General features: G+C 36.0%; 1 protein-coding gene across 1 annotated transcript in view; it reads left to right on the top strand.

Annotated features, from left to right (window-relative positions):
• The window catches only part of LOC150104149 (uncharacterized), a 295,320-nt gene that overhangs the window by 54,980 nt on the left and 224,435 nt on the right, over positions 1 to 15,905 (top strand). The window contains exons 5-6 of the mRNA XM_090396408.1: positions 4,641 to 4,706; positions 15,421 to 15,602. Coding sequence (XP_090252534.1) covers positions 4,641 to 4,706; positions 15,421 to 15,602 — 248 coding nt within the window. The remainder of the gene's footprint in view (positions 1 to 4,640; positions 4,707 to 15,420; positions 15,603 to 15,905) is intronic.

Below are 15,905 nucleotides of genomic sequence, written 5' to 3'. Positions count from 1 at the left end.
ATGGACGCCATTATTTCGGCTTTTGGAACTTGCTTGGGAGTTATGGCAAAGTTGTGCCCTCGACTTAAAGCAGTCGTGGCTTCTTTGCTTAAGGTGAGTGACGATAGATTCACGACGATGAGATCTTGTTGTAATTGCGGTCGTTGTATGGTGTTCCGTTGTTGGAGATTTTCAAACTTATTTTGGTGCCAGTTTTTGACTCTGTCAAATTCTTTTTTTGCCGTTGCGTCAGTGATGTTCTCTAAGATCTGCCAAAGTTCCGTATTTAGAATATTATGCAGTGATTCTCATAATGCGCTGATGGTTGCATTTGCTTTTGCTAATTCCAGGCGCGTGGTGTTAATCTATTCACGTAAAAGCGCTACACTCGCTCGTTTATAGATGCGTTGGGCTTTGGCCGAGTGGAACTTGTTTTTGATTTTAAAACAGTTCGGTATTAATTTGGTGTCTCGGCACCTCTTTAAGAAGGCTAACCTGTTTAGTTGTCACACCAATTTCAACTTCCACTTACCATATTGTCGTGTCTTGCGTACGATATCGTCTCCGTGAAGAATCCTTAAACGTGTGGACAGACTTATGTGTTCGTCGAACATGTTGTTTATTATTTTAATGGTATAATAGAACACAGAAACTAAGTAAATAATTAATTTATTAACTTGATGCTGATATTTCGCTGGTGTTATAACCAGCATCTTCAGAGCACAAAAACACTGTTTGTCACAATACGCTGTAACTTGCCGAAGATCTGGGAGACAGTCATATTAAGAAAAAACTAGCACTTTTCTAGGACTCTAGTAATATATGATAGTTTTTTTTTTTTTCTTTCAGATAGAGGGCGCCAAAATCAGGACTCTAGTCTTTGTGTTGCTGCTACAATTTTGTTTAAGTATACACCATGTTGTTTTAGTCTCGCGTATTGTGACAAACAGTGTTTTTGCGCTCTGAAGATGCTGGTTATAACACCAGCGAAATATCAGCATCAAGTTAATAAATTAATTATTTACTTAGTTTCTGTGTTCTATTATACCGTTAAAATAATAAACAACATGTTCGACGAACACATAAGTCTGTCCACACGTTTAGTAGGGATGTTGTTAGACCTAGCGCATTACTTGTTCCTGAAGATGAAATGCATCATCACATTAGCCTGATGGGTGCCAAATGAGTGCAATCAAAAGTTTCATGAGAAGAAAGAAAGCAAATTTATTGAGCTGTTGAGACAACTTCTTCAAACAGCACATGATAGAGGAAACTTGAGTTCAGAGAATGTTGGACCTGATTATAGTGTCAGGACATATCAATAAAGAAACATAACTCTTTTGCCTCTGATTGATGACAATGATTAGGCAACTTCCATCATTTATCAAGAAATCATATTGTCTCTTTATAAGGCCTTGATATGATTTAATCTGGTCCATTTTGTGAAGATCTTATCTTCTGGTTTTTGAGGTAATGCAGATAACAGTGGAGAGTGTGCAAAAGAGGGCATTAAAGTGATATAAGAGGATTCTGAAATGTCAATTATGAGGGTAGATTGAGAATGTGTAGAGTGCAAATATTAGCAAACAGGAGAAAGATGGGTGATATAGACACTTCCAAACTTCTGAAAGGGTTGTATAGTACACTGGTAGTTGAAGTTTTTCATTTTATTGAAGGCAGGGAGAGGAAGGAAATTGAAAATGAATGAATGCAGTCAAGAAAGGGATGAGAGTTATATTTATTTCTCAGAGTAGTGCATGATTGGAATGGCCTATGTTTTAAAGTGGTGAGTGCAAGTAGTGTGAAAGAATTCAAGAAAAGCTGGTTTGGACAATGTGTAGTCTTCCTCACTGAGTCCCTGATTCCTTATAGATCTAGGTGGTGATATTGCATTTAATGCCTAATGTAGGATTGACTGATGGGAGAATAAAGGTTTAAGAATATTAGAGGTACTTAGAATATTGCAGAACCTCAGTGCAAACACAGTCATGGGAATAGATGGCATATCAACATATAAGCAGCTTGGTCAGTTCCTCTGACCAAGCTGCTTAATTTAAGCCTCGGTACTGGGAAGGTGTCAGTGAAGCTAAATAGTCCCACTGTATAAGAACGCTCCAAAACAGAAGTAGCAAATTATAAGCCAATCAGTATCTCAGGAATGGTGGTTAAGGCGTTGCAGAATTGGTAAAAGATAGAATTCAGGATAGGCGGATAGAAATATGATACTCTATAAGAGACAACATGGTTTTGTGAAGGGTGGTCTTGTCTTAGTAATTTACTTACATTTTATAATAAAGTGACAGTGGAGTTGGATAAGAGAAATGGCTACTCAGTGATACTGTTGGATTTCACATAGAACTTTGTTGCATAAATTTGAGCAAATGGGAATGGATACGAATCTGGTGATTTGGATTAGAGGGTGGCTATTGGACATACAAAGAATGGAGGAGTTGAGGCCAGGAGAAGACAGGTGACTAATAGTGTATCGCAAGGCTTAGTACTTAGTTCTCTGTTGTTTAATTTGTACATCAATGATTTAGGAAATGATATGACAGGAAATATTCAATTGCTTGCTGCTGATGCTAAAATGGGAAGAGCAGTGGTAAACGAAAGTGATGCAGATATCCTGCAGGAAGACTTAAATAGACTAGCAATATGAGCAAAGGTAAATGGCTGCCAGTTAATATGGCCAAATATAAGTTGATGCATTTTGCAAAGAAATCACAAGCTGTGTTCTATATTGATGGAACTGAAGTTCAGGAAACTGATGAGGCCAGGGACTTCGGGGTGATTGCAGACATAGAGTTGAAGTTTAGAGGGCATATTGCACATATAGCCAAAACAACATATCAAAGTATGTGGTTGTTGAACACGATAACAAGCAGAGATAGAGAAGTTATTGTTCCCCTTTGTAAGGCTTTAATAAGGCTACATCTGAACTACTGCATGCAGATCTGGTCACCTGAATTCTATGAAAATGAAGTGGTGGAGAGAAAGTGGTGACAACATTTCTATGAGAATAGATTGAAGGTCTGGAGGAATCTTTATATGGTTTTTTCATTCAAGGAGAGTTAGCCAGTCTCATACAGAGGTAGCAGGGTCCCCCCCCCTCTCCTGGATACTTTGATTTGTCATCTCACATACAGACAAATCAGCCATGAGAACACATGCAGTTTACAGATAAAAATACTATCTGTGGTGGTAGTAGGTGGTAGATGGCATTGGGTGTTGATGGTAGTAGTAATGTTGTTATGGAAGTAGTGGAGTAATTGGAGGATTAAGTAGGGGGAGATGGTGAGTCATGCATAGTGGAGCAGTGTCCTTGGATGCGTCACATAATAATACTAATATTCTCTGTTATGTCCTTCCTAATGTTATTAATATATAGATTGAACAATAGTCATCCAGGACTGATCCCTGGGGTACACCACTAGTCACCCTAAATATGGTAGATTCCCTGTAAAACTTTGATACCTGTCTGTCAACTTTTCACTTATCCAATCAACAGTATATTCCAAACCCATATTTCCCAGTTTATGCAACAGCCTTTCAGGTAGTGTTCTATCAAATGCCTTACAAAAATCCAACAGTATCATATTGTATCCATTCCTTTTACCCAGTTTAGCCATAATATTATGAAATATGAGCAAATTGCTAAAACATGACTTCCCTTTAGTAAACCCATGCTATGTTTTTTTGCAGAGTGTAGCTCATATGTCAGCCCATTTCTGTATGTAAGTTCTTACCAACTTCTCTAAAATTTTCATCACCACTCTATAGAATACTGATATGTCAGCATAAGACACTTGGGCCTGGCTCCCACTGAAGAGACCTCAATAAAGGTCGAAACTAGTCTGGGTTGTGGATATGCATTAGACATATCTGGGTTGCAGATATGTCTAATGCATAACATTAGACATATCTGCAAGGAGATGTGTTTTGCATTATGGGAGATACTGAGATAGGAGTATTGGTAGCTTGCTCCACCTTTGCAAGGAGTGCCCTGGTGTTGTACCACCTTACCCCAGTCCTGAAGATACTTTCAAGTGCAAACTTTGTTTGCTCACACTTGGATAAAGGATTAAACTAAATTTATTATACTCTAACCAAGTGAAAAATAAACTTTCAACATCTTTCTCTAAATCCAGAGTAATTTATTAAAAAAAGGTGGCACACCATTTGGCAACTCCTATAGGTAGAGATGACCTGCTAATGCTTCTGCCTGGTATCTCCACTTGGGCATGGCCCCCACCAAAGAGACCTCAATAAAGGTCGAAACTAGTCTGGGTTGTGGCCCTTCCCTTAACGCATAACATTAGACATATCCGGTAATTAGTTTAAGTCTTGCTACTAGAATCATTAGACATATCCGCAAGGAGATGTGTTTTGCATTATGGGAGATACTGAGATATGAGTGTTGGTATCTTGCTCCACCTTTGCAAGGAGTGCCCTGGTGTTGTACCACCTTACCCCAGTCCTGAAGATACTTTCAGGCGCAAACTTTGTTTGCTCACACTTGGATAAAGGATTAAACTAAATTTATTAAGACACACACAGCTTAGTCACATTCTTAGTGCTAAACAAAGCTTGCTTGTTCATTTAATATAATGTATTATTATAATTTAATATGAATTTTTAATATATTATTATTTAATTTGCAGATTATCAGAATAAAAGAAACAGAGGATGGTTTATTAGATTTAAATCACCTGGAACAGGAACTTGAGGTAAATTTCATTCATTGTGTAATCCTGAAACTTAGTGTCTGTAAAATGCATCATGATACATTCGAAATATATATATAGTAAAACCCCTTTTTTATACTATTTTTAGGGGACTGATGGAAAAAAGTGTAAATAGCAGGAAATGTAAAAAAAAAAAAAAACATTAAAAAAAAGGCTAAAAGATGATTTACTGCTAGTATATGAGTCGACATACTCGATTACAAAATTTCATAACTAAAAATAATTGATTAAGAGGGAGATGTTAAATCCCATTTTATTTTAACAAATTCGCCAGTAAAATAGCCTTTCGGCTTATTATCTTTGTAAAAATAATTGAATTTACAATTACTTTACATTTTTTTTCTATTTAAAAAAATCTTTAATTGTTGATTGTTTTTGCTTTTCGTTTGTTTCTTTTTGACATAGCGCCAGATTGCTTTGCATTGAGTTCAATGCTTTACCTGTTTTTTACTATCGTGTTCAAAGTGGACACGGAGAGTCTAAGATTTTTTGCTAAATGCACACATGTTCTGACATACTAATCTACACGTCGCAGAATTGCCATCTTTACTTCTACCGAAATACATTTGCTGTCTTTTTTCTCCATGTTACTAACATGGATAATCCACCACCACAACTTGAAAGCAACTTTCGCATGCTAAATTACATAGCAGAAATTCTGCAATATCAATTCGTACTGTGATTGAAAAATCACGGTATTGCTCATCACTACTGCAAGCGTGCAAGTCATCGTGATGGCAGAAATGAAACTAAGCTGAAAGCAACGCCATCTGGGAACAGAAATGCGCAGATTTCAATAGAAATCAATTTGAAAATCAGTATTGCCACCCGAGAAAAAACGCAAATCACGGAAATAACGTCCACATCAAGTTGTTAATGGCAGGAAAACAATATATCGTAAGAATAGGCCTTAAGACGGGACCAATGGAAAATGACATAAATGGCAGGAAAATGTAAATTGCGGGAACGTAAAAACGGGGTTTTACTGTACTTTTTTTTTGCTTGTGTGTGTGTGTGTAGAATTTATATCCTGTTTATATCCACTTTAATACCAAATGAACAAGAATAGGCTGGCAATTCTGGACTTAGCAGTTCTATTCTCTGCCAGCTCAAATCAAAACCTGCATTGTCATAGTGCATGTAATGAAAAATCATAGGACATAACCCAATTAAATAAGGCATCCTCTATTTTCATTAGGGTGAACAGTAAAATATCACTTACTGGAAGAACATCAACAGAGGTGAACGTCTTTACAATCATTGTAAGTGATATCAGTGGAAAAGAGGCATTGCCAGCAGAGGAATTATAGTAAGACCATGTTTGAATTACACTGGTGTATAAAAGCTAAGGAAGAACTACATTTTTATCTGTAAAATTTTCATGACTACAGCCAAATGTGGACATAAATTTATTGCCAGCATACTAATAAATTATATTACACAAAAAAAGTGTTATAAATTTCATACACATTAAATTGCAATATGTTTTTGGCAAAAGTTACAAATTTCCTAAGGATGTAATTAAGGAATTAATGTACAGTGCTTACAAAAAAACTATGCAGAGAGACATTTTAGTATGGAGCATCTCCACCCTGAACTGTGATACAGCTCTCACAATGTCGTAGCATGCTTAGCACCAAGTGATTCAGGAGTTCTAGAGGCAAACTAGCCCACTCCTCCTTCAAAGCAAGGATACATCCTTGTTTGTTTTCTGGAGGCGAATTTCGAGCAGAAGTGAGTCTCCCTATTGCATCCCAAATGTGTTCTATGTGGTTGACATCTGGGGAGCATGCTGGCCACTCGATTTGATTAATATACTCAGTCTCCAGAAGAATCTTCACTGCTCCTGTATGATATGGTGTGGCATTGTTGTCCATAAAAATGAATTCTTCATCTACATCACCTTAGTATCCCATAATATTAGTATCCCATTATACATGTCCATAAGGATACGTGCCTTGCATTATGGGACACTAAGGCAATTGATGAGAACTTATTAGCCTCTGTATACAAGTGGCCCAGTCGTGAAGTTACTTCACATGCAGACTTTGTTTGCTTATGCTTGAAAGATAAAGGATGAAACCAAGAATATAATTTCTTGTCATCTTTAATTTATAGTATAGCCAAGTGAAAAAACTTTTTACAACTAGAGGGAGGAGTTTTTGGCATTGGTTAGTGCAACCTTGCCAAATTTTATAACCATTAATGAGACTTGGCTAATAGCAGATGATGTAGTTACAGAGATAGGGGTGATGGATTTAGTATTTTCAGGGCAAATAAATTACAGCCAACAGGAGTGCGAGTTAGTCATACAGATGGCAGTTCTTTTGCATCAGTTTGCTGAGATTGAAGCCAATAGGATAAAATATAGAATTGGTTGCTGCTGTAGGGTTATATAGGCCATGATGTGGAAGATGATAGATTAGAACAATGTGCAAGTCGAGTAATTATTATGGGGGACTTCAGCTTTGGGAACATAGATTGGAAGGAGGAAAAATCACATGGCAGGAAGGAAATGGAATTTATAAACTTACTGAGATAATTACTTGGAACAGAATGTTATGGAGGGGACTCGGGGTACAAGAGTGTTGGATCTTGTTATAGGATCAGAAGAATTGTCTGTAACTAAGGTAGCTACATTGCCTCCAATTGGAGAAAGTGATTGTAGTCTTGGTTTGGGAGGTAGCAAAACTTGAAAATTTTAGTTAAGAAGCAATATATGTGAAACTACAAGACAAAAGATTATGATACACTTTGGAGATAGTTTGAAGAAGTACCATGGCATAAAAGATCTGCAAGGGAAAGATGTTCACAGAGCATGGAGGATGTGGAGAATAGTTAAGGGATGTCTGGAGAAAGCAATTTCACAGGGTATACTCGAGATCAGGAGTAAATCAGGTAGGAGTTAGATGGATGAGTAGCATCATTAATCATGATCTGCAAACAAAGAAACTGCTATGGAGGATATATAAGGAGAAAGGTGACCAGCTAACACATGAACAGTTCAGCCTTACACTACAATCTGAAATATATGTAAGAAAACTATTATTACAACCATCTAAGATCTCCAGTGAATGAATGACTCATTGAGGGTCATCATAGATCACCCACACCAAATGTCATACCTTCTCTTAAAATCATTCACATTGAATGAAGGAGCAGACAAGAAACATGATCAGTCATGAATTAAGGCAAAATCAAATTATGAAGAAGGGATTAGCCAGACAGGAAAGCCAGACAGCAAAAGGAAAGCCCAAGAGTTTCTTCATTATGCAGCAAGTAGGAGGAAGAATGACTATGGAAGGATAACTTTAATGAGTGCAGATGGTAGAGAGCTAATGGAACCAGATGAAATTGTTGAGCTGCTGAGTGATCATTCAAGTGCAGATATTGTTATGGTAGAGTGATAGGGACTGATGTGAGAACAGAGGTTTATAAATTGGAGATATTTAGGATATTGCAGAATCTGAATGCAAAGACAGTTTGGGATTGGATGGGCTATAGGCTAGGCTTGCTTTTAAGAGAATGTGCAGGGGAACTGGTGATGTATTTGACTAGGGTGTTTAAGTCTCAGCTCTGGCAATGTCCCAAGAGAGTGTGGAAAGAGGGCAAAATAATTCCTTTCCATAAAGGAGGATCGAAGTCTGTCATGGCAAATTATAGACCATTTAGTATCTCAAGTGGTGGCAAAGGTACTGAAAAAGTTGGTCAAATGGGTGGATAAGAATATGCTCCTCTATAAGGGACAGTATGGCTTTCTGAATGGTCGGTGATGCCTTAGTAATCTACTAACTTTTTCTAATAGAGTAGAACTGAGTTAGATAAAGAGAATGGCTACATGATAACTACTGGATTTTGCAAAAGAGTTTGACAGAATACCATATGGAACTCTATTAGGCAAACTGCAACAAATGGGAGATTGATAGGAAACTGGTGATATTGGTAAAAGCATGGTTGATAGACTGATACCAAAAAGTAGTATATGGAGTAGCAAAATCCAGGAGAATGCAGGTGACTAGTGTTGCGCCTTAGGGCTCAGTGCTTGGACCACTGCTGTTTCATTTGTACATAAATGATATAGGAAGTAATTTGAAAGGAGATAATCCGTTGTTTGCTGATGATGCATACAAAGTTGAATAAAGTAATAGTTAATCAAGGTGATGTAGAGAGCGTGCAGTTTAATGTGGAAAAGTGTAAAGTTATACATTTTGGGAAAAAAGATTACAGTGTATGTATCACATTGAGGGAACCTTACTCCAGGAAATTGAAGCCAAGGATTTGAGAGTAGTAGTTGAGGATAGAGAACTGCAGTTTAGAGGGCATATTTCTAAAGTAGTCAGGATAGCTCATAGAATTACTTGGTTATTGAATAACACAACATCGAGCAGAGATAAGGAAGTTATCATTCTTCTTTATAAAACCTTGATATGACCCTATCTGGATTATTGTGCTCTATTTGGTCACCTGGATTTTGTGGGTATGAGGAAGTCGTGGAGAGGATCCAGAGTTGAGCGACAAAGATTGTGAGTGGTCTGTGAAATGCTCCCTATTAGGATAGATTTGAAGATTTTTGGATTGCAAAAGTTGGTCGATAGGCAGGAAAAAAGAGGGGGGGGAATACGATAGAAGGCTTTTATAGGATTGATGTAGGGGAAAATGTTTCAGCACTTGGCTCAGCGGGGGCATAATAAGAGGCAATTACTGGAAGTTGGGTAAGAGTGTGGTTAACACGGGAGTAAGGACTAGAATTTTTGCTTGGAGAGTGGTGAATGGATAGAATGAGTTGCATAAGTTGTGAGTTCTTTGTCTGTTAATGGTTTCAAGGAGAGGTATGATAGATAGCGTTGACAGTTTGTGCTTTGCACAATGAGTCTTAGGACTCCATGGAGGTGCACATGCAATAATAATAATTAAGTCACCTCATAATAATAATTACTTGTTTAGCATCCATCGGGATAAGTTGATAATGCATTTCATCCTGTTAATCGCCACCATACCAAATAGTCTCAAACTCACTGCTAAATGGAATTACTAGTATTTCTTATATGAGCTTCCACCCTAACTGGACTCAACATTGAAACATGCAAATATGGATATATATGTATATATATATATATATACATTTTTATAGTGGCTGGACTGCATAATCCAGAAGGCCTTCGCAAAAGATAAAGATGTAAAGCTTTCAGTACACATCTATAGAAAGGGGAACTTAAACTGAATGTGAGAATTATAAAAGAATTTCTCTACTAAGTGTTTCAGGTAACATTCATAAAAGTGATTTATGGAAATAAAAAAAAAGGGTAATAAAAATTGTGGAAGAGCAAGCTGGGTTCAAGCCAAATAAGGATTGTCCAGATCAGAATTTTGCATTAAAAAAAAAACAGTTGATAAATCATAGGAATATAACAAGGATCTGTAATTTAAGTTTTGTAGTTTTGGAAATGACATATAATAAGATGCAAAGAGAAAAGTTCAAAACATTACAATTGTATAAGGTAAACATAACATATGCAGAGCATTACAAAATCTGTATTTAAGTTGTAAATCAGCAGTTAAAGAATTGAAGGAGATTTTGAATAACATTAGATGTAAAACAAGGTGTACATGTGCTGTCTACTGCTGTTCATAACCTATATGAATCTTATTATTGAGGAAAGTGGCATTTAGCCTGACATCAAAGTTAGAAATATTCAGTTTAGCTGTCTCTTTGTAGATAATGATATACCCTTAAATAAATCTAGTACCAGTTTGCAGGATTCCTTAACTAAATTGAATAACTTTTGTAACAGTGTGGCATGAAAGACCACATATAAAGTAATAAAGAAAAAAAAAAGAAAAAAAATCATGAAAATAGGCAGGAAGCAGGAACATCTGCTTCAGCAGATGTTCCTGCTTTCTTCTTGAATGAAAACCTATAGAATCATTAAAGTATTTCAGCTATTTAGGAACAATTTTTAGTGAAGATGGCAGATTACATGTGAAAATAGACAACAGAATAAGCAAAACTGGTATATGGTTAAGAATCAGTTGAATGAATTTATATGGAATATAAGTGAAATTAGTCAAAACACTTGACTAGCTGTATACAAGACAGTATTCCAACCAGTTTTAACTTTTGCTTATGAGATCTGGGTTAGTTACAAATAAAACAGTTGCTTAAAGGCTAGATACTGCAGGTATGAGAGTTCTGAGAAAATTAGGTGAATGAATAGATAGCATTATTTACAGAATCATGAAAAATGTAGATATTCAGAAGGACCTTAGCATTATTATCATTCAGAGATGTGTGAGTAGTGTTAATTTAAGGTGGTGGTGGTATGGTCATTTAAATAGAATGGGAGTTGAAAGGTTAGAAAAATAATTATTTGATGGCAGGAAAAAGACCCAGAGGGAGACCAGGATCTATGTAGATTGATATAAGTTTTGGAGGAAGATTGTTGATAGGAAATTAGTGATAAGGCACTTTTCATTCATTGTTTAGGATACTTATGAGGAATTTGAGTTTGAGACATTTCATGGTCAGAGTAATCACAGTATGAACAAACACAGATGTGGACACTGTAGAATATTTTTTTATTTAATTTTCTTCCTTCTAAATAACATACAGACTAACAGAAAAAATATAGGCCATTTTATCAGAGAAAGAGCCATATGGCTTCATTTCAGCGACATTATATAGAAATAGTGGATATTAAGGATCCAACATTATTTCATATTTGGCATATATTCAGCTTTAAAATAATGTTGGATCCTTAATATCCACTATTTCTATATAATATAGGCCACTTTGGAAGAGTAGCAATCCTTTACATCATGGATGCTTTCTAAAATTATTTATATAAAAAAAATACTAAAAACTTATATTCAAATCAGTCTTTCTCTCTGATGACAGTTTCCTTAGTTTAACAAGACCAGTGTTCAGATCCCAAGTAGTACACACTACTCTTATTTGTGGGCTATTTAACTTAAGGTGAATTAGCCAGTTTCATATGCAGGTAGCAGGATTTTTTCACTTTGAAACTTGGGTTTTACTTCCTACAAGAAGACAATCTGTCCAGAGAATATACACAATTAACAGATATAACATGCTACGCATGTAGGATTAACCAGCCTAGTAGGGTTTGTTTTGGTTTATAGTTTATTTGGCACAAAACAACAAAGGTCATACTGTACCATAGTAAGGTTATAGGCTATACATAAACAGTTAAATTGTAAACAATATGCATGTACAAAAATTAAGTTCCACAATGCAGCATCTACATATAAACAAAATTACTGCAGTACACAAATAGTCAGCAGTACAAATTAATAAACAAAATGCATGTACAAAACCAAGCGAAGGAATGCAGTAGCTATATATAGATAAAATTACAGCAAATGTTATTACAGCAGTACATAAGTAGTCAAAAAGGAATTATTATATAATATGCATGCATGCATAAAAATTACACAAAGTTACACAAATATACAATGTCAAAGGCTACAGATATACATAATTAGTCAAAAAATAAAGTAATACCTGTGTTGTATTTTTCACACACGGGAGGCTCATCAGCTCACGAAATAAGAATGTGTGAGATGACTGCGACCTACGTGGAGCCTAACAATAACAACTTCCTCTCTTCTCTTTATACATTGACTAGAATGTCAGTGTTTAATTTCAGGCTTAATGTCTTATAATTTGTTTGTCAATGCTTCCTGCAATGATGACTGCCATTGAGCAATTAGCTTTGATCTTATAAACTGTCTGTAGTCTGTATGTGGCACTGTCAAACAGCATGTGAAGAAAGTATGAGCTGATTTAGCAGCTGCAGCCTCATTTCCCTTAATTCCAGTGTGGCTGGGAATCCAGCACAACTGAACATCAAAATTAAGGATTTTCATTTTGTACAACAGGTGTAACAACTCATGCAGCACTGGATGTGGATTATACATTGGAGAGGAGATAGCCTGTAAAGAGTTCAATGAGTTTGTATAAATTATACATTTTTGGTAGCAGTTTTCTTTTATATGTTGAAGTGCAAGCTGAATGGCATGCAACTCTGCTGTATAAGTGGGATTTGGTTGGAGATAATAATGTCATGGAACATAGCAGCACAGCCAACAGAGATAGCAGTTCTTGCACCATCAGTATAGATGGGCAAGAAATCAGAGTGGGCTGCTATGTGTGAATTAAACAATTGCAGGTAGACAGATGATGGAGTATGAGACTTTAGTTAACAAATAGGGATGCTGTTATGTTACATAGAGGGATGCTGTTATGTTTAGTACAGGCAATGTTGTCAACATTCATACCAACAGCTTGCACAGTTTCTTTAACATGCATACCAAAAGGACATATGGCAATCTGAAGTGTGTGATATTGAGTTTCCCAACACAGAGAAAAAAGACTAGTTCATGTTAGATCATCTGGGAGAGACTTTATCTTTTGGGCATAATTAAGAGACAAATGAACCGGCTCATAGAGCTGGTTCATTTGCTCAACATAAAGACTTTGAGTGGGTGATATGTGAAAGGCACCAGTAGCTATCCGTATACCCTGATGATGGATGGAATCCAGCCATCGCAGGTTACTCAGTCTTGCAGAATTATAGACTTGAACTAGTCTTCAATCCGGCTTTGAACATATAAGTGCACAATAAAGACAGAGAAATGAAGATCGATTAGCACCCCAATCAGTAGATGATCGAGTGCGAAGGAGGTTCAACGCTTTTTGCACTTTTCTCTTAGTTGACGAATGTGTGCCAGAAATGTAAGTTTTCTGTCAAAGATGAGTCCCAAGAACTTGACTTCTGTAGCTAACAGTTTGACCCATTCTTAATTCATTATCTGTGTAAAGAGTGCATTTTCAACAGAAGACAGACACTTTTTTTCTGTTGAAAACCTGAACTCATTACTAAGAGCCCACAGAGAAATGTCATCAATTGCTTTTTGAAGTTGTCTTTCACTTATCCTCATGTTATGAGAATGACTGTAAATTGTGAAGTCATTAACATATAGAGCATTGTCTACAGCAGGAGGAAGCTGCCTAATAGGACATGAAGTTTCTATGAAATCACATTATGTGACTATGACTGACCATTGAATTCTAATGTGTAAGAAGAGAATGTGCAAACAAATAAGGCAGGCTTAAAACCTTGAACAAAAGATATCACTCAAAGGTGAAAGACTGTTTTGGAAATCATCATGTACTTTACAGAACACTCCTAAAATAAATAAATTACTTCAATAGATTAGTGCCCTCTGTCATCAACAGTAACAATGTCAACCACTCTGACTACATCCAGGGAGTATAGTTGTCTTTACTCATTTTTGCATTGTGTTTATTTTAGGTTCACATTGTGTTCCAGAGGTGGAATGTTGTTAATAAAGAGTTGCGTTTCTGTATTATATTTATGGCCAACATCTATATCTAAATATTTATTTATTCTATGCTGTTAGCCCAGTTGGCCAAGTGGTTAGCATATCTACTCTCCAACCAACAGGTTGCAGGTTTGAATTCTGCCATGGATGTTTGTGACTGTCTTTAGATGAGAGATGAATTTCATCACCCAGTGTGAGACTACCTTGCTTATTGCAGGCCAAAGTGGCTTGAAAAAGTTCCACATTTCATCTCTAGAGCAGGGTTTCTGTACTATGTAAAAATAAAAAAATATAAAAAAAACATTCCTTCCTCAGCATCAGGGCTGCCCAAAGAAAGGCCTAGGTTCAAACCTAGTCACCAATTAGAGGATTTTCTAAGCCTTTCTTTGACTGGTTCCTGAATTAGTTGATCTCTTGCACAGACAATTGTTTTTTTTTGTCCTGCAAACTCAAGGAAATTGACCATAGAATCCAGACTATTTCAGACAATAACATATCGTGTTAGTTAGGGAACATAAGCTGGCAGCACTTGTTTTCCAGTCACTTTACTTGATATCACTTAAAATTAGTGACAGTCTTTGGCTTGCTATCTCTGGTTACTGATGAAGATTGAACTGCCCACTCAGTCTCTAAAAGTTAGAGATAAAATAGCCTTTCATACTCCCAGTAAGGGAATAAAAGGCATTAGCTAATTAATTAATTTAAAAAATAGTGAAAAAATCCATAGCCCACCACAATATGATTTTACTATAGGTTTATAGAAAATCTTTCCTGGGTGGGAGCCATATATCCATTCTATATATATAAAAAGATAAGCCGAAATTTGAAACGTTTTTATGTCACGTTTTGTGTTACGTGATAAGCTGATAAGCCGAAATTTGAAATGAAATTTGTCACGTTTTTATCATGTCTTCATTATTTTGAAACGTCCAACAATGAGTTTGCCTTCATGAGACAACAATTTTATCGTTTCAGGATTACAACAATTAAACTCATTGTGGACTATTAGAACAGTACGTGTTAGTATTCATTACTGAAATTAGCATAACGTGCATGTCATGACTGATTATATAGTAAATATTTTATTTTCATTTCATGATTTTGAATAATTAAAGTGAGGTTCATAAAGAACCGGCCTACCAGCCCAGAATTTGGGGGGGGGGGGATTATTAATTCTCTATAATTTATAAGAACAAAATAGTTAACATAATTTATTAAGTTACTGTGTCTTCATAAGTAATTGCTATTTTTTAAGCATACTAACTGTTATTCTGATTATGAGATTGGTTTTGATTATTTTGCTAACAGATACTGTTTAAATTTTTTATAGAATCGTCGTGACTGTGGAAAAGTTCTGGTAGGAAGCTTTAGTGCTGCATCTAATATCACTGGAATATTGACAGATGACATTGCTGTTACAGCATTGCTTCACAGATATGGTTGTTTGGCATTCTGGGATTATGCTGCAGCTGGGCCATATGTTGATATCAATATGAATCCTTTCATTCCAGGGTATTTACGTGTTTGTTATTTTTTTCCGTTAGAACTTTTTCAGCTATAAATTAAGTAACAAAATATATGGATTTAGTAGTCATTAGTATTGTATACAAGTAAGTTATGCAGTAACTAGACGATTCAACCACTAAGCACCAGTAGATCTTCTTCAGGTGGAAAATTAAGAAAGGACTGAAAATGAAAAACAAAATTCTTAATCTCAACATACCGGAATTCTATTTCAACAGTAATCGTTAAACTTTTCAAATAGGCATTTGATGCATGCCATTATTGTTGGTGCCTAGTTTAGATTGTTACTGT

This window comes from Typopeltis vanoorti, chromosome 8 (genome assembly GCF_054136105.1).
Source record: "Typopeltis vanoorti isolate ZY-2024b chromosome 8, IOZ_Tvanoo_1.0, whole genome shotgun sequence".
NCBI classification, from domain to species: Eukaryota; Metazoa; Arthropoda; class Arachnida; order Uropygi; family Thelyphonidae; genus Typopeltis; species Typopeltis vanoorti.
Note: the sequence above shows the minus strand (reverse complement) of the source record. Positions and strands in the feature narration are given on the sequence as shown.